The sequence below is a fragment of the Corvus kubaryi genome, unplaced genomic scaffold (assembly GCF_017639235.1).
Source record: "Corvus kubaryi isolate FWS band 111438036 unplaced genomic scaffold, C.kubaryi_AGA036_p1.0 37394, whole genome shotgun sequence".
NCBI lineage: Eukaryota > Metazoa > Chordata > Aves > Passeriformes > Corvidae > Corvus > Corvus kubaryi.
Window position 1 is genome coordinate 9692810 of NW_024581133.1, and position 20246 is coordinate 9713055.

The 20246-nt window shown below is 43.4% G+C and overlaps 1 protein-coding gene across 4 annotated transcripts in view; it reads right to left on the bottom strand.

Annotated features, from left to right (window-relative positions):
• Nucleotides 1–20246, bottom strand: part of ADAMTS17 (ADAM metallopeptidase with thrombospondin type 1 motif 17) — a 166475-nt gene that overhangs the window by 127340 nt on the left and 18889 nt on the right. For all 4 annotated transcript variants that reach the window (XM_042039414.1, XM_042039415.1, XM_042039417.1 and 1 more), the window contains exons 4-7: nt 17436–17608; nt 8682–8765; nt 8184–8341; nt 2016–2059 (exon numbers count right to left, since the gene is read on the bottom strand). In XM_042039414.1, the coding sequence (XP_041895348.1) occupies nt 2016–2059; nt 8184–8341; nt 8682–8765; nt 17436–17608 (459 nt within the window). The remainder of the gene's footprint in view (nt 1–2015; nt 2060–8183; nt 8342–8681; nt 8766–17435; nt 17609–20246) is intronic.

A 20246-nucleotide genomic window follows, 5' to 3' on the forward strand; every position in this document is an offset into this window, starting at 1 on the left:
GGAGTGCGACAACCGCAGCACCACCGTCAAGACCAAACGTGATGTCACTCGCTGGAGTCACTTCTTGCTTTCACAGGCAGTCCTGCTGATTTGGAGAGGAGTATCTGGGAGCTGGAGTGAGAAACAGGAATCTGGCAACAGCAGAGATGGTTGAAACACCAAGATAAACCTTCATAAGCCAATATGGAGGATCAATGGGCATCCACCTGTCTCAATTGTTGCATTCATATTAAGCCCAAGTCACAGCCACACTACACTGCTGCTCTTATCACCCAGGTATGTGCACAGGGCAGAGAATGGTGGCTATTCTCTACAACTGACACCTCTTTCTCGCTATTCTGACAAACGAGGAAGATTGGAGAATCTTCTGCATGGTTAAAATTTAGTACTACCAACACTGATCACTTTCTCAAACCAGCTGCATGCCACAAAAGAACACTTATTAATTTATTCTTCTGCTGCCTACATGAAAAAAATGTAAATGGCACAACAAGGACAAATGGGGCACAGAAAATGTGTAAGTGAAGGTGTAAGTGCTTTGTTGCCACATAATCAAAGTGTCAGGGGAGAAGGTAGGAAAAGCAGGATTGAAGAGAGCAAAGAGGCCAGACTAGTTTTGTCCCAGGAACATTCACCCTTCTAAGTATCTTGGAAAACTATGCTGGAAAGAGTAACAAGTGAGTTTAACCTTCATTGCTGTGATCTTCTACTTTCTCCACTGCAGCCACAGCCTGCAGTAATTTGCAGCACAAGAAATAACTCGGGTATTGTAAGAACAGAGAAGTCATAAAAATATTTCCTTAGTCATGCTGTCTCTGGTAATATAATTCCCTGAATAGAGATCTTCAACAATACTCTCCTTAAATATGGAAAGAGCTCTGACTTTAGTCAGCATGTGTCTTCCATCAGCTTGTCTCTCTTTTTTTTTTTTTTTTTTAAACTGCTTTATTGTATCTTACCACAGACACCTCCAGGTGCAGGTACACGGTGTAAAAACCTTCCTCAGTGGAAGTGTGTTTTCCATTGGACACAGAATAAATGCATTGTGAGGGATTCCAAATAGAAAAAACTTGGACACAGAGGCCAGTCCTTGCTCATGTGTATGTATCCTCCAGATCTGCATTTCCTTCTTTCACCTGATCCCCACACCAGGGAGGAAAGGACCTGCATTCCAAGATGAGCTTTCCATAGGGCTCCTGCTGAAGGCACTTCCCTCCCTGCTCTGCATCGTCCACTGTCAACATAACCCCTGCAAGTGTCTCCCTGAACACTGGAGTGTAAGAAAAGCTGAAAATTAGGATCCATCCCACATTTACACAGAATGGAGGATAAGGGACCACTTGACTTTGAGGCAAATCTTAAAAAAAATCACGCCATCATCAGAGAGAGGATGTTGGGCAGTGCCTCCAAACACTGCTGCTACTGTAGGGATTAAAAAAAAAACCAGGAGAACACAGTCAAGGTTACTGCTACCTGAGTGAAATAAATAAATAAAGTATTTAATGTGTGGGATGTAAGGACCCTGTGTATGCAGGCTTTGGATACGAGTAAAGGCAGTTAGGAAGTAGGAGGAGCAGGAGGCTGAAAAGAAGATTTAACTTGGCTTTCCTACAATGAGGTATTCTTCTCCAGCGTCTGAGTGCCAGCTTGATCTGGCAATGCCACACAGGTTCTTACAATGGGAAATACACTCCTTAGTTAGCAAATTCTTGTTTGAGGTGAGAGAGAACTGAAAGGAACATCATACAGACACACCACAAGGCAGTTTCTTCTGTGTCCATTCCATAGCAGAAATACTTAAGAATAGTTCCTGAACCCAGAGACCTCCAGGGCTTAGAAGGGGTTAAAATTTAATGGATTACTTATAGTTCATACTCTACTCAGCTAATCCATATTTGCATCACAGAACAGCAAAACCAACATTACAGCAAACCAAAGAGTGAAAGATTGTCCAGAACACTCCTCTTAGCATAGAGGTGGCTATCAAAATACCCTCCCCTGCTTCTTGGACTTACCCACAGTGTCACAAGGCTCGTCTTTGTGCACGCAGAAATCTGTCCTAGAAAGAAAAACAGAACAGAAGTGAAATGTATCCTGTGCCTCCAGACTCCAGGCTAGGAAAAAGCAGTGGTGCATGACTCACATATGGGTGTTGAGGTCTGGGGATTTTTTAAGGCTGCTGTGCAGTCTACACGATGACAACACAGATAGCACCACTGATTGCTATTGAGATTACAGGCAATTATATGAATCAGCCCCATATACCACAGTCCAACTTAACTGACTTAAGATTTAGCACCTAAAAGAGCCCTGCCTTAGTCTGTGATGTCACACTTATTCCACAACTAGATTAAAACTGAAGCTCTTCTTTTCACAAGAGAACTGTAACAAAAAGGAGCAGACACCCTGTGATGCACCCTAAAAGACAGTGGGAGTAGAAGAAGCATGAGGCACAGCCTGAAGGCACAGAACTAATAATGTGTACCCAGAAATTCTCAATTCTTCAGGTTTTTCCTTCTTCCTCCACTAGAATAGAAAAGAACATGAAAAAAGCAGGACTAAACAGAGAAAGACAGATGTGACATGGAAGAAGAAAGAGAATTTCAGGATTTGCCAGGTAACAGGTAAATTGGCTTCAGCAAAATTGATCATAGTCAGATTTGCCATTTTATGGCTTGAATCCAACAAAGAGAGATTCAAGAGACTCCATTTGGTTCCCCACATCTCATCAAGGCAGGAGAAGACACTACAGATGCCACTGGCACCCACAAATCAATGAGGGATCCATGGAGCTGTATTAAACAGAAACAGAATAAAAGCCTTGAAGCTCACCATCAAAGCACTGACACTTCCTGTGAGAAGATTTAATACATGAGATTCCTCATGACAGAAAAACAAGTGTGTGAGGGAAAGTATTTTATAACTAAATTAATAGCTTGAATACATTTCAATAGGCACTTAGACCTAAACTTCTAGGAGCTCTCTTCACCAGGGCTGCTTTGCAGTGCAATCCACAATAAAGAGGAGCTGGAGAGAAACATCACATGTGCTAAAACATTTCAGAAGTTCCTTAACCCAAAGGAACCTGAGGAACTGTATTCTCTATCACCATGGCTTTCCTCACCCTGGGAGGAGGCAAGAGAATCCTGTTAGTACATTTGGAGTGTGCCATTTGAAATGCCTGAGTCCCCATGGGATTTGGAGTTTAAGAGTCTGGCAGGAGGAAAATCAAAAATACTCAGAGAAAGATAAATACTTAGAAAAAGAAAATACTTAAATATAAAAATAGATAAATATTAAAAGTGCTCTTTCCTTGAAGAAAGTTATGAAACTAAGGTTTATAGGAAAAGGGATTTAAGGCCCAGGACTGTGGCTGATGAATCCAGACCCTCCACACCAAACTCCTATGAAAGTCACAAATCAAGCTGTCAAGGGCTTGGAAGGAGAGCACAAACAGCCATTACCAGCTCTTGTTAAGCAGACATTGAAAACCAACCATGCTTCAGTGCAGAAAAACCATAACAACCATCAAAGTATTAAAAAAATCAGACAGGAACCAAACAAAAATCGGAAGCTACGACCACACACCAGCCCCAGCTTTCATTTTTCACTGCAGCCCAACTGTGTCTCGACACCTTGGCATTCCAGCCCTTCCAAGGAAGACTAATGACAGTCTCCTGACGGAGCTGGCACCAGCGCGCCTGCTCGATTTCCCAGACCCAGCTTGACAGAGGTTTATTTAAGGACTTATTATGTTATATAAACTGGTAAATCAAACAGATGCTTTTCTTGTGACAACAGATAGCTGAACTATTAGTGGATGGCAGGAGGCCACAGCTAGAAAAGCCTCTCTCTCTCCAGAGCCTGTCCAGCACTGCAAATAACGCACAAAAAAATTCAGCTCCTTGCGCTGTCCCACAACAAAAGGTGGCTGGCACTTTCTGGCAGCTCCACAGAGGAATTACCACCATGCCATTAAATAATGGGTCTGTAAATGATCCAGCACAACTTCCAGGCTCTCCTACTGAGGTAGAATAACCCTTGTGTGTGAAGAGTGCTGCGATGCTGTTTGGTCAGGGAAGGGCTTGAAGCACATCAGCAGCAGAACTGAACATCACTGGCAATTCAAGTATAAAACCTGTTCAGCGCATCCTTAAAACTATCATAAACACAAGTCCAAGAGACTCCATCTTCTATTCAAATATATGTAAGAAAATTCCAGGATTTAAACCATCTGGACCATTGCAAATATTGTACCCCAAAACTCCGCGGCCAAACAGAAAAGCACATCCAGACCTTTAGTCACAAACAAACTTGGTCTCAGTCTTCTTCCAAAGGCAAGGAGACACCTCATCACAAAACCCACTACTGAAACTCGTACAGTCCTACAGCCTGGAAGGGTGTTAAGAATGATCTGTCTCACCTGTGGCTCAGTCACACCAGTGATTTAAATGGCTCCATCCTGGCACCTGAAACTGATCTGCTTTTAAAAAAGTTTCAATCACAGGTGTCTCTCTGGCACATTTTTGAGCTCAACTGCACCTATATTTTTGAAGTGAGAGCTTGACATGACTGATACTATAATGATACTCAACAATATAGAAAAGGTATTTTAATACTCATTGCATGTGCAAAGGTCTCTTATCACAGAGACACAGTTCTATTAGCAGAATTTTTTACAGAACTTTGTTGGAATAAAACTCTTTCTCCAGGAGCTGCAGTTCAAATCCAACATCTGACCTTATCACATGAGGTCTTGGACAATATATTGAAATCACAGCTCTAGCTGTGAACCAGTTTTACTCTTCACTTTTTAGCCACTGACTGAATCAAGCCAGACACAAGTTCTCATCCTGGGACCTGTGAAATTCTCAGTCATTATCATGTGTGGTACCCAGCAGAGGGTTTCCATTAGCAGAGTACAACAATTCTCAAAAAAATGACGAGTCAGTTGTTTTGTTCAATAAAAATAGCCAGAAGAGCTCAGAACTCCTCTACAGTCACTCTTCCATCTGGCACCCACCAACTGGAAAAAAATACCTAACTATGCTAAACTAAACTCTGCAATTCAAGTCCTTCCTGTGAGACAGAAGAAAAGTAGTTGAACTGTGCAACAGGAATAAGAAGTATTCTATTAAATGGCCATTCCCAGCATCCTTCAAATGACATCTTTCGTCCAGTCTAACCCTGCAGGGTCATAAAGCTAAAGGACAGAGGAAACTGGTACAGTCCAGAACCTGCCAAAATAAACTTTCCACATCCATAGGTGCATTTAGTAGCACTATGTGCCCAGTTTCCTTGATGCACAGTGAATTCCTCCATTTGCCCATTTAATGGGAAGGCAAAGGGCTGGAGAAATGTAGAATGGAGGAACAGGCTGCAAATGGAACAACTACACCACTGTGTCAGGAAAAAACAAGTCTTTGCTTAAAGACAGCTCTGAATCCTGTTCCTGTCAGTGTTGGGACATTCTTTGCTCTGCTATCACATCACCTATAGTCTAATAGGTTACCCAAACACCTCCAGCCAGGAGCTGGGACAACATCAGTGTGCCTGAAGATTTCCCAGAGAATGCAAAAGACAGAGGGGGAATGTGTTTCAAATGAGACATGCTTCTAAAATCACTAAGATACAGATTCTGCAGACAGAAGTTATTCTGGTCAGCTGCCTGTTAAAATATGAAGTACACTATCCAAAGATGCCAGAGATCTGAATTTCTGCAAGTTCAAAACCAGAATTTGAATGAGAAAAGTCTGATGATTATAGAGACCATAACACTATATTCAGACCTTCAGGGCTGTGGCAGATTATTCCCACTGTCTCATTTATTTACTGAGCAGGACAAAGGTGCACCTTATTTCACAGGCACAGTGTGTCTCTTACCTGGAACTCAGGTGGATACTATTAAAATCCCACAGGAGGGATATTTGCCACCTGAGTAATCCACTTTTGCATACAAATGAGGGTATGGGAAACATCACTTAGAGGTGAAGTTTCAAAAGGCAAGCGTGCCTTGGTGTTTCAAATGAACCCAGCCAGATTGGAACCAGTGGGATTTCTTCAGAGCTTGACCCCAAAGAATCTGTTTCTAGTCCTTAAAGCAGCTGCAGCTGCTGAAAATTCAGCTTCTGCTTTTTCTGGCGCAATTGCTTGTGCTGGACATGGTGTTGCTCCCACATCCTCTACCACTGGTCCATCTGTACAGTCTGGGGAGGGTCCAGGGACACACACACACACAGTTCCAATGCCAAGAGGAGAAAAATTCATTTCCCTGGCACAGGAATGGGTCTGCTGGGCCAGAAGTCTTCCAAACAATGCGGCATCCTCCATGAGGCAGAAGCAGGATGGGTTAAGGATGACAGGACACAGCAAGAAAGAAGGAAAGACTCCAAGTACATACTGCTGGCCTATCCAGCAGGAAAAAAGCTGCTCCAATGCACAGCCATGTGCTTTCTGGCCTGAACTTTCTCACCAAAGCTGAATCTAGTTTCTAACCCAACCAAACCTGTACCTTCTCAGCTATTCCCACTGCAAAACCCTGCAAATCCATTGAACAATTCCTCCTACAAATTCTTTCTACAGTTCTTCCTCAGATGCCTGAGTCCAACTCAGTTAGCCTGACATTATGCATTCAATTTTGAAGGCTGCAGAGAGTCTGCAGAGATGAAATGCTCTGCTCATTCCCCCCGCCCCGCGCTTGGAGCCCATCAGAAGAGATTCTCTCTGCCTCACTTGTCATGCAGGACAACTGGATGGCCAGATGAGTTTAACAAAAATGTTCGTTATTTATTTAGGCCCTGATCCAATGGAGCACATGCTTAACTATAACCAGGATGTTCAGCCCGTTGACTTCAAAGGAACTATTCCCCCTGTCTAAACTGTTAAGTATCTGCACAAGTGCTTGGTGGACTCCAGTGAATAGAGGAGGGAGCAGGGTTTGGGGGAGCTGCACACACATCTGTGGAGGAGCTTTCTCAGGAACTCTGCTGGCCTCATGCCCTGCTCACCAGCTCTTTGACTGAAAACTCACCAGAATGCCATGGATAGTTTGTATTAGGGTTGTTAACACAAATCTAACGCAAGAGATTATTACAATCAGCATGGTAGTTTATGCAAAAACATGTATTTCTACTTAAATTGTTGGCAGAGAAAATAGGTGAAAGAGGTGAGTAATATTGAACTGCAATACAGGTATTTCCTGTCTCAAACTGGGGAAGAAGGGGTAGGAAGTAGTGTTTTACTAGCCCCATGAGCATCCATATCACACCATAATTTTGTGCTCACTTTAATTATTCAGAGATCACTTCTGTAATAATCAATACTTCATTTACATCTTAAAGGATGCAAAAACTTAAAACACCATAGATTTGCTAATCAAAATTTGTGGTAACTGTGGGGAACACGGGACTTGCATTGTATTGTGAGGTTGGGCTCAGGTAGTTAGAGGAAAAAAGACTGTTGTCCCTACAACACCCTTTTTCTTGCTTTATCTGATGTGTTTGACACATCAGTAAGTTCAGAGCTCCAGGATGCAAAGAATTTTGCTCAAGTATTTCTAAAAAGATCATTTCACATCTGAAATAAATGCAGGAGTTTTCAAATACACAAACCAATGAGGAATGACACCCCTCCTCTACCCCAGTTGTGATAGAGGAGAGGTGTTAAAGTGGTTATTTCCTCGGGCAAAGAGAGAGCAAATTAATTTAGTTTATGGTATTTCTCTCCCCCTTTCCTTAGGAGATAACTCCCTCCCCACTGCTGACGCACTGTCTGCTCCTCTCAGACTGCTCAGTTGAGTAATCCCTAATTGCACACAGAGCACCTGAGCTCAGCTGTGTTCTCAGTTCCACACCTTCTTTCTCCTAGGAAGGAGGGCTCCAAAACCTCCCCTGTTTTTTTCCACTCCTACCAGCTGGTGTAAGAAAACCTCCTGTGCTACAGCCACATCCTGATCCTGACTGTGACACAGAAGAGTGACCATGACTGTGACACTTTGGCTCAAGAGGAAAGATGCCTTTGTACAATCTTGTTAAGAATGTACAAAAGACAGATCACTTTCATCAGAGGCATCTGAACAGCAAATGTATCATCTTTTTCTTAGATTTCTGCTTGACCAGATAACCCCATCACTGACCATGGGCATTATTAGATGAAGTACACTGATAAACCAGACCTTCCCATACCTGGTCACAAAAACAGCAGCATCCACAGGAGGGGTGTCATCCCTGGCACCAGGAACCTGGTTGTTACCAAGGTATTTTGCCCCACCATATTCTTCATTTTGCCACTGACAGAAGCTCTCCAGAGATCTCTCTCCATGATGCCCAATGGACAACTTCGCCTTTGGGGGGGAGGAAAAAGGAGATATAAAAGGAGAAATATCAGCCACAGTCTTTAGATAAAGCATCAGACCTCTCTGTAACAGTTAACTCCTGAGACTGGTTTGCAGCTACAAGCAGACAGATTTACCAGGAAGGATAAATAAAAGGATTCTGATTCCTTTCACTCCTACAGCCCCTGTACTTCCCACCTTTAATACTGCCACTTTTAATGGTGAACTGGAACAGGCAACTCCTCACAGTTTGTGATGCTGAAGCCAGACCTGTCCCACATCCCCCTCCCACCCTGTGGGACACCACAATGCAATTCCAGGAGCAGGGGAGAAAGGAGTTGGAACTCACAGGGCGATTGTGAAGCAGGACTAGTTTGGTGACTCTAATGTTGACTTTAATTCCCAGGCTTTGATGCTGGAACATGTTGTACACCTGTCAAAAAGCAAAGAAAACATCCAGAGTGTATTAGTGGCAATACCAAGACCTCGTAATAGTTGAAGAAACTAATTGTGACTTGTTAGTCACATTGTTAGACACTTGTCCTTCTAAAAACTGACACAAAAAACTCCCATAAAAGGATTGTGCTACTACACTCAGTAAAATAAAGACTTTTTAAGAGTTACTGTGGAAAGGATAGAAATATTCCAAAGGAACTCTAAACATAATGTCTCAGGAGCACGGACATACGTTACGAAGCATCCAACTAACATGGATCTTCAGCATTTAAATATCAGAGCTATCTGAATGCAAGATGAAATAATGGTGTGTTTTAGACTTCAGGAAATAGAATGGAAAAGCAATTTCCCTCTGTTATTTTCATATCTTATATAAGAGAATAGTAATAAGGCAGCACATAATGACACAAGCCTCAGGAAATACAAAAATAGCACCGGAAACTACCTTACTACTTTCTCCAGATTTTGCATTCCAGCTCAGATACTTCACCTCATTTTTATAGGTTAGAATATAAGATCTTAATTGATGCCAGAATTTGATTCCACCCATTTCTCTGTGTACAAATGTTTTAACTAGACAGTATCAAGAAAGGTGAGGGAAGGGTTTATCTTAAAAAGGTGTAAAATGCCACATAAAAGATCTTGGGTGAATATTGTATCCCCTGCTTAATAAAAAAAACCAAAATCAAGACCAGTGAAGAGAGACTCCTGACAAATGGGAGGCAGGTTTGGCCCCAGGTAAGCAATATTCCTTCCTCACAGCTCGTTTGGCTACAAGCATCACCCAGGCTCAGTAACTTCCTACAGCAAACCCGAGACACGAGCAGATCTTGCACATTATGTTTTCAACGCTTGGTATTTTTCCTACTTGTGCAAATACTCAGGAATGTGCTCAGTGGAAGAGTGCTCTGGAACTCTCCAGTGCTTGGGGTTGGATTTAAGCACACACGTAAATGTTTCCTACAATTTAGGCACAGACTGCAAGACAGAGCTACTCAGTGTTTGACCCAGTGACCTTCTGCTGAGCACAATGAGCCATTTATCTTCCCTGAGGCTGGTGTACAAGTGCCCACAAGGGCTGGCACTATTTGCTTAGCCTGGAGATGTGCTGCTAGAGCAGTTCAGGCCTCTCACTACAGACCTGGTGGGGATAAACTTGACACTTGCAGAGAAGGGCTCCGACCAATGACCCGTTTAAGTGGAGACCTGGACCTTCAGCTGGGAGGGTCACTGGGGAACCAGGCTGAGGGAGTCAACCCCTGCTGCACCCCTGCAGAGGCTGACAGACACTTCCCTGGGATGGCTGGATGGATGGCTGGATGGCTGGATGGATGGATGGATGGATGGCTGGATGGATGGCTGGATGGATGGCTGGATGGATGTCTTTGGTGTCCCAGCTCTCCACTAGCTCTGGCCACCCCATGAAGTTCCCACTCATGAAAGGAGGATAAGTCCAGCAAACAGGTCCTTATCACTGAGCCTGGTGGTGCTGGTGCTTGGCTTCCCATCAGAGCAGACAAGCTGCCTCCAGATCTGGCACGGACACATCCAAACACCACCAACTTCCAAAGGGTGTTTTCCCTGGCAAAACTTGCACACCAAGCACCAGCTGCTGGAGAGCTCAGGATGCAATCTTGAAAGCTGTCAGCCCTTCCTCCTTTTCTCTTGTGCCCTCTGTCCTATGGATAACTCTGACTGCACTTTTATTCCCATCCACTAGTGATCTCAGAAGAGCTCAAGCAGCAGCAATTGGACACTAAACAAAAAAAAAAGCCACTGGGAGTGCAAGACGCTCCACTTTGCCTGTTTATGCAAGCTTTGTTTGCTTATTTTCTTAAATGAAGCCCAGAGGAGCCCCACACTGATGGCAGTTTGTGTTGCCTAGCAGGAACATTAACCTTTCCCTCAGAGAGGGAGATCACTTAACAGTTACAGACAACACACACTTGACTTGGAGAAAATTTAATTTGCCAATTAAAATAATCTATATACAGAGAAAAAAAAGATAAAACAACACCTTCCTCTCACCTCATCTTTACTCCTGCATTCCTGACTCCTTCCCCCTCACCCAGAGCCATGCAGGTGGATGGGGAATGGGGACTGTCCTCAGCCTGTAACAGCTCTCTCTGCTGATCCTTCCTCCTCACACTCTTTTCCCTGTTGCAGTATGGATCCCCTCCATGGGCTGCAATTCCTGTCAGGAGAGCCTGCTCCAGCATGGGCTCCTCTCCTCAGGTCACAATGTTCTTCAGGAAACAGCCACCTGCCCCACCATGGTCTCCCCACAGGCTGGAGGGCAACCTCTGCTCCGGCACCTGGAGCTCCTCATCCTCCTGCTCTGACCTGGGTGCTCACATGGATTTTTTCCCCACTTTTTTCCACGATGCAGCTTTTTCCCCTCTTCTGAAGATGTTTTCGCAGAGGCACCCCAGCTCTCCTGACAGGCTCTGCTGTGCCCTGTGGTTAGGGCTGGGACCATCTGCATCCAGCAAGGGGCAGCTCCAGGTCTCAGCCCCACTGCCAGCTGCACCCACACACTGTCCTTTCAGAGGGAAACTTCTCTGGGATCATGGGCTTTAAGGCTAGAAGGAATCCCAAGGAGAAGGCAAACAGACTTTTAAATGGTTTGAATAAAAAAACATGAGTCTGATACAGCTCAGGTTGTTCACAGCTGACGTTAAACCAGGCCGTGCCCAAAGGAAGCATCATCACAGAATCCAGCTGATTGTAACAATAAATAAAATAAAAGAATTCAAATACATAGGCCTTTCCTGCTAAGAATGGAATTCCATCACAGCAGCAACAACGTTCTGCTTTTCTCACCCAGCCAACAAGGAGACCAAACCCCACAGACTCAGCGCGTCCAAACTGTTCAACACCACATCCAAGTGTCCGTCACCAGCACGTGCCAAGTGAGGTGGATAAGTGGTACCAGGGGATGAGGAATGGGATTTCCCACTGCAGATGTTCTCAAGATTTCCTGCTGCATGGACAGAGAGACTGACTCACAGACACCTCCCTGCCCACTCCCAACACCATGGGCCACCCTTCCTGAAGCCTGCAATTGCATCACACCCCTCAGGCTGCTGTGACTACTTCCAACAGGGGAAAAGTGAAAATATTTGGGGTGGTTTAGAACCTTTAATAAAATAAGGCAGCTGGGAACAGAAGTGTCAGAACCTGCCATGGAACCAAATGCAAAGGTTACGGGTTTAGGACACCACCACAAGTGGCAGAAAGCAGCTTGGCTGGAACAGAAATGGAGGTTCTGGATCACTGGGCTGAAAAGAAGGGATGGGAAAAGTGGTCAATTGGACTGAAGCGCTGTCGGTGCCCTGCTGCAGGTGAACTTCTACACTGTATTGACTTCTCTATGAGGAGTCATCAAAAGTAGAGAGTGAGATCTGGAAAGAGGAAATATACAAACAGGAAATAATACAAAACAGACAGAAAAAAATGGAAGGGGAAGGGCAGTAGAACAACAAGAAGAAGAAAGTCTGTCTCTGGCATCTCCACCCTTCATCTGCATTTCTCTGACAGAGCTTTACTGTACAGAATGCCCTAAAGAAAACAGGAAAGCTTGAAGGCTGGACCATCCTCCTCTGCTTGCATTCCTCCTCCCTCTCTTTCTCCTTACAGCTCTGACATAGAAGGGGCAGAACAAATGCAGTTTTGGCATAAGCTGTCCAGGCCTGCCCCAGCACGCACAAAGCAAACGCAGACATAAGGAATTGGGCTGAGAGAGGAACTAAACTACATCATTTTAATTTTTTTTTTAATTCTCAAGAGCTTCCTCTGCAGGTGGATGGTGGGAGGAGATGTGTGTGTTTCAGATGTTCTGGAGTTCAGAACAGCAACCCTGAGGGTAAATTGACTTCTTTTTTTTCTTTATTCTTCCCTAAGCGCTGCATACAAGCAGGAGCCTTCCCATTGCCTTGGCTGCTGGATGAGGTTTGGACAGCAGAAGCCTTAGTCAGGTTACTGAGGTTGTCTTTCTCTCATTTTGAAAAGTGCTATAGGATTTCTAACACCCCCCTAAAGCCAAGCTTTCAAATTACTCCTTTAAACATTATGAAAAAGAGCATATTCATAGCTCTTTATAAGATACAGTTGACATAACTCTTTCTCCTGGGGCTGCTGGAGTGAAAAGAGAAATCTGTAGACAGTGATCAGACACTCAGATCCTTTTCCCTTATGTTCCCTTATGTCCCTGTTCCCCTCATGAAAATGCCAGACTAGGGTAAGGGAGCTGATTATGAGTGGCAGCTCTGGAGCCTTTATGTGCCAGCCCCCAAGAGCACAGACATATAAATCCATCAATGCAAGCATGATAAAAATGATTTTATCTGCTTTTTTAACATAAAAAACCCTCAGAGGGGAAATCCAAAATGAAAAAGAATCTGTGGAGTGTAAAATCAGGCTTCAGAGAGCAAAACATTATCATTCCTAAAGAACAACATAAGAATTTTCCCTCTTAATGACATCCAAAGGATCGCTAACTTCAAGTTCCTGCCTGCTGCTTCAAAGAGCTTCCACAGTAATCGCATGGTTTAGCAACAGCTGCAGGAGAACCGACACTGCAGAAACCCACCCTCCATGCTGCCTTCTCTGAGAAAAAGGCAAGCTCCAAACCAAGCCACAGTTGTAATGTATTCCAAAACCCAAAAAAATGCACTTAGGGGACAAAAAAAGCCCCAAACCAACCCAAATCGGTTTTTTTAGGTTTTCAAAACCATAGAGAGCAGCTGTTAAATTACTATGTTGTGGTCTTGGAAATTCAGAAATTCAGACGTCTCTGTCCCTAAGTGCTCAGAGGGTCAGTCTGGGTGGGACTTGGTTTGCAAAGTCAGCTCTGCAGAACTTCAAAGAGCCAACATCCACAACTCACTGTTCAGGGACTGGCTGAAAACAGTAACCCCTCATCTTTAACAACACAACAGCCAAGGACAGGACTTTCCAAAGCGCCTCATCCTCATTTATCACCATTTGAACCAGTTATCTCCAGAACCACTTGAATCAGTTCTCTCCAGAAAGCTGAAAACCGAAACCATGAAGACCAGCCACAGCAGAGGCCAGGGCAGTTCCTAGAATCTCCTTTTTCCTTTACTGGTCACTTCTTTCAGATGAAAAGCAAACACACAAGCAAACAGAAGCATAAAACTCCTGCAAGAACAGAACATCCATCCTAACAGCTCCACATGGATGTAAATGCAGTGAGAAATTATAGTTGCCAGATGCAGACTAACAGAATGAGTGAGCAAAATAAGCATGTTTTTAAGCTTGTTTTACCACAAAGGCACTTGGGTTTGGAATTCAGAGGAAGTTCTAAACACTGGTGACTACAGAAGAAGGGCATGAACAGGAGATGCTCTCAAGCCAAAGGTGAGACAAGAACTGGAATGCAAACACTGCAACAAAGCTCAAGAACAAGGGAGTTTAACTTAGAAAAAGAGATCAGCGCCTATATTTAAGTAGCTGGTTTTGCATTTCCACAGCTCTGCTGGTATCGCTCCCTGCCCATGTTCTTCCATTCCTCATGCCCACAGTCTCATTCCCTTGCTAAGGCTGCAGCTGTGCGTGGTGGCATTTGACAACAACTTTATCACCTGTTTGGAAAATCGTGCAGAATCAAACACCTTGCCAGAAAACAAGGAAAGATTTCTTTTTTAGCAGTGGTGACTTAAAAAAAAGCCAACTCAAATGCCTGGAGCTGTGCTTGTTCCTACTCATATGTTACAGAGTATCTCAGAGGGAAATTCTTCCATGATCTTGGAAAAATCTGTCTTATAATTTCAAATATTAGTTTAGTAAATGGAAGAGCCTGCACCTCTACAGTGACATTCACAAAAAACAAGTTCATCTAATGTGAGTCTATTCTCTGTTCAGGGGGATGGAACTACAGAATTTCATTAAAAACACAGCATTTGCTACATGAACTACCACCTGTTATTTCTGGGTTCCAAAATGGGTTTGCTGTGCTTTTTAGCTGTTATTCTAGAGGAGGGTGGTGGGTTTTTTTTCTCTAAGATTCTCATTCACCAAGGGAGCAATAAACCTGTATTTTGCAATGCTGACTTTTTTCCCCTTCAGAAATTCTTGTAACATAAATAGATATTAAATACTTTAAGGCAGATCACTTTATTTAAAATGCCTATAAATATAAAATGCATTAATAAGACCTCTTAATGCTTGTTTTGTGGTTTGACAGTAAACGTAATGGCTTACAGAGAGGAGTTAAGTTAATATACCCCTGACCAGTAATGTTCTATTTGCTTAAATGCAAGCATCCAAGCCAAAATTAACATTCTGGTTTCTTTTAGAGGCAGCCTGCCATCCTGCAGTATAGCTGAATAAGCACTGCCTAATATCACGGGGCAAATCCTGTCCCCCAGCTAACAGTCACCCAAGGCTGAGAGGCAGGCAGGAAACAAAGATCCCAAGCAGTCAAGAGCTTGGCTCAGACCTACTCAAAGCACAGGACTATCTCTCTGAAATATATTTTTCTGAATTACTCTTCAGCTTCTTTTCCTGGGGTGAAGGTCAGCTTTCATTACCTAAATGTAACATTGAAATTCCCTTTAATTTTCCTGAATTTCACCTGGTTTTATTGCCACAGAATAAAGGATTTATGCAATGATGCCATAATATGTGTTTGCCTATTATTATTCCTCACTATCTTTTGGTCTTGCCAGTCACTTACAAGCAGTTTCCTTCAGAGGCCTGAAAAATATTCCTAAGAGCGTGGGAATGTAGGTGGTCAAGGGAGAGACTCTTCCATTACTCCTCTGAAGGCTGAAAAGTTGAAACATGAATTCAAATCCTATCAGACATCAAAAAAAACTCACACGAGTGAGCCCCCAGGAGCAATGACTTAACAGTGGGAAGCATTTCAGCTGGACCTTGCACCTGAGGAGATGTCACATGAATGTATTCCTCATTCAAGAGTCCTCTTCCATGTGCTCTCTCCAGTGTCTAGTAAAGGGGTGAGCTCACACTACAGCATCAGAACCAAGCTTAAAAGCCCATCAGCCTAATCCATTGGAAACTAAGCTTCAATATTTGTTTAATAAATGGGTCTAGAGAACCCAACCCATCTATCAGCACCTCCCCACACAGATTTATTCACACCTGGCAAGCTGATGTTGCTGAGATGTTCTGCAGTACCTCAGCCCAGACAGGCAACAGGACTCAAAGACCCACAGCCATCTTTTATTTAAGACCTGGTCCATCAGTGTGTTCATCCCTAACAACCTTCACAGGCTGAAAAGGCTACACAACACAGAGATCCCCAATGGCCACAATGAAATCATTGACCCATTGGCATGAGGATCATCAAAAGTAACTGCAGAGCCACAGTGGAGCCCCATCAAGTGACAACTGTCAGAGCAAACTGGAATGCAAAATAAAAGGTAGAGGAAGGGACACAGAAAAGCAACTCATTAATGGAAAAGACTAATCACACTCCCTACTCGATCAGCAAAGCATCTCCCTCCAGGAGGGCTCCCTCACACCAGTGCTTGATGAAAGAACACAAGACCTCTTAAAAAGCAGTTGTTCCATAGCTCATTTATGCTGAGCATCCATCTCTTCACTAGGAAGCATGACCAGGCAATTACTGTTCTGAGCTGTTATTTTTTCCCAAGCCAATTTGCTGCTCATAAACACCAACAGAGGCACAGTGAGGAGAATGAGCTGTTCCTGGATATTACAATAGCATGGGCAAAGGAATATGAGCTTCCTCCAAGACTTTCAAATGCCTCTGGAAAGACTCCTGCAGCCTCTGAGCAGAGTTTTTAATGGCCACATCCAATTTAGCCATTACCTCCTTACTGGCACTGCCAACAACTGAGTGAGCATTCCCTGTGGGAGGCTTTGTGTTCCCTTATCAGCTGAGACAGAAGGCCCCACTACAAGGACAGCTCACAAATTAACATCCACAGTTCACATAAGCCTGCAATTTCCAAAGGTTCCCCTCAGTCCCTAAAGATACCCTTAGGATTTCTAGAATGATTTTCAAGCCCAACTCCAAAAACTACTCATAGGTATGATCAGCACCACTTCAGGCAGCCCCAGAGGTCCTGGGGCGAAAAGAGTGGGATCAGCCAGCAGTTTGGTGGTAAGTTTGCCACATTTTCTACATCAAGGGAAGCAGCCATTTTCATTGTGCAAAAATCAGAGATAAAAATAATTTTGAACTTAAAGCCAGGTTTTCTGCTGGAAATCAAAGGACTGCTGACTTCAGCTGCCTTTAACAATGACCCATATCTCTTGTGAAACAGGTGTGCCATAGGAATCTTTAGGAACCCAAGAAACATGTCAGACAAGACCATCTATCCACTGTGGATTACCCTCCTCCAAAGTAAAACACAGCAGCACCAAAAACCTTGCAGAAAATACCACTCCTTAACAATTATTTCCCCTAAGTGAAAACTTGCATTTTCAGTTTTTAAAAATGCCATTTTATTGTGGCAAATACCAGGAATCACACAAATGGAGAAGAGGCACATAACACAAGAAAACCAAAACCTTTTCTTGTATGTGAAGGTCAAAACAGTTCTTGATTTCTGCTGTCAAGTCAGCTTTATCCTACCCTGGATATGACCTATTTACTCTTGTTTCTTCTTTTGAGAGTGAAGTGCCTACTTACCATATTCATAACTGTGAGGATGAACCTTTGGGCAGCCTCTGCTCCGTGGTACTGCACCATGTCAGCATCTGCCACCACCAGGGTCTCCACCGTGTACTCGTTGGTGAGGCGAATCGCGTTCCTCCTCTCCCGCCAGTCACTCGTGGACTTCAGTTTCTTTTGTCTCTTCTTTTCTGAAAAGTCAAAATACCTTTTAAGGCTGGCAGAGCATAATAAAACACTCCCACCCTTTTCAACAAACATTCTCGTGCATATTCAGGCTGTAACAACCTTTAAATTAAAGTGTTCTTGGCTGGTTAAAGAAGCCACCAAGAGGTTCCACTGCAGGTACAACTGTGCCTCTGGGTGCACAGATGATGGGCAAAGAGGGAAGAGGATGGGAAAAGTTCAAAAAAAGCAAAAGATTAACTGTAATTCAAATCAAGAAGTCATGCCCTTGCAAAAAATGTCAGAAATTGGAAATACTGCTTGTGAAAGGAGTAACATTCCACTACAATGGAACAAGGGCTAATTAAGGAAAAGCTGGTTGAAATAAAATTTAGGATAGGAAACCTTTCTTTGGGATGCAACGTACACAATAGACTCTGCCGGTTCTCCAGGGGAGCTGTCAGATATTCCGGAGCCAACGTTCTCATCAGTTGCATTTTGCCTTACTACCAGCAGTACTGGAGCAATGCAACAGAGCATAAGATAGTCTCAAAATTTTCAAATTAAATCAGATTGTTTTGGAACACTCATTACTGGCCAACTGCACAAGTCTCTGGCTGAAACCCAGAAGAGCAGAAGGTCAGGCCAGATAAGACCTTCTCTGGCTTTCTCTGCTCATTTATTGCTTTTGGCCTGAGCAGCAGAACCAGCAGCTGGTGGCCACCTACATGCAGAGCTCACGAGCCTCTTTCCTGGGACTGTGACCCAAAACGAGGGGACCCCCTGCACCAGCTGATTTATGAACTTCAGTTACAAGGACCTGTGGCAAGAACCCATGGCAAGGACCCATTTTAAGGACTAGAAAGTGAAACAGTGGTCAAGCTACCTTTGATACAAAAAATTAAACCACAGAAGTTAAACCTCACTTCCTCCCAACAAAATGTCTATGTATTAATAATTTGTCTTCTTCTAAGCTGAAAGGTGAACTGTGTTTCACCAGCAGATGCGCAAAGCAGCTGAGGCATGACCAAAGGAGAAGTTCAGATATGAAATTGAACATGCTTGCTTCACTGCAGCCACAAAAAAATGTGTTCATGCTTTCAATTGTAAAATGAAAGAGAAGCAAATTAAATCATTAAAACAAATTTATTCTTGCAATAAGAAACCAACTGCTAAGATTCACTGAAATTCTCTCTGCTTACTGTGATATATTATGGATAAGACACTGACACTGCTATTAATGCTGATTTTTCCCTGTGGAAAAGGGAACAAAGCACACAGGTCCTGCAACAGCACAAATACAACATTCAGGGCAAAACTGACACAGGACAGACCCTAATGGATGATCAGACAGGTCCCTCTTACGTCACACAACACATGCTGCTCATTCCCCAGAGCAGAGCATCACTTTTTAATTTTCTCTAGATTTAACCCGAGACCCTCTCTGAGCAAAGCAGCAGCCAAAGCTGAGCTGGTGTTCATTGATCCTGATTTTCCACAGCCTGTTTACCAGCTCCCTTACATAATTCAGCTTGAATTTCCCTTCTTTCCCAGATCATCAGTTTTCCCTGACCCTCCTGCATTCAGGGTGACAAACTCCATCAGCCACAAGCCCCCCAAAGCCCACCTGAAATCGACTCCCTGCCTTCACCTTCATGCATTTTCTGCCTTGTCAATATGCACATTTCCACACATCCATCCCATCTCCTCATTCCCAGTTTTCTCGCAGTCATCCAGTACAGCTCTGCACGTGCTTTTCTGCCCAAGGCATCAACTGTCAACACTTGGTACACATTTTAAACTGAGAAAACAACCATGAAATCTGATTTGATTTTTTTTTAAGAGAGTTTGGAAATATCCCCCTGGGTCTAAAGAGACAGACAGGAGTCTATGGACAAGAAAAAAAAATGAAAACGTGGGGTGATCATAAATAATGGAAGCTACATGCCAGCAGCAAAGATGAAAATAACCGAGTTTCAAGCCTGTATTCACATGGGCTGCAGGACGACTACAGGAAAGTGCACAATCATGGCAGAGCTGCCACAGAGCAGAGAATCTCTATAATAAAAATAAAATAAATAAAATTTAAAAATTGACTATGCAAGAAAGAAGGAGAGCTGAATGCACCTTTGACTTGCCAACTATGAGATGGAGATGACTTCCTCAAACTCCTGTGGAACAGCTCACATGTTTGTGTGTTATTTTATTCCTTTAATCCCATTCATTTCCCATCCCTCCTTCTGCACAGCAGCACATCTTTAGCTACAGGTCCTGAACATTATCATTTAAATACCAAGGAGAAATCAAAGAAAAAAGAAAAGAAAGTGAATTATTTCAGTAAAAACACTGACATTTTGGGTCTTGCTGCTATCAGTCAGAACCTTCCTGAAAAGAACAGCACTTCCCCATCAAATTCTTACTTTGGCAATCCCCTAATAAATGTTTTCAGGCAGTATAAATCTCTTATCTATGGAGAAGTTGTTCTTATGGGGGGCTAAGCCTAGATTCAACTGAATCTAGGCCTGACATTGAATGAGCTGTGTAAAAAGGTTTAAGTGGAAGGAAAAATCAGAGTTCTCTGGGTTTTCACTTAAAAATCTCTTTTTTTGTGGAAAAGAAGACACTTGTGTCAGAGGAGCAACTCACTCTGCTAGACTGGAGCTT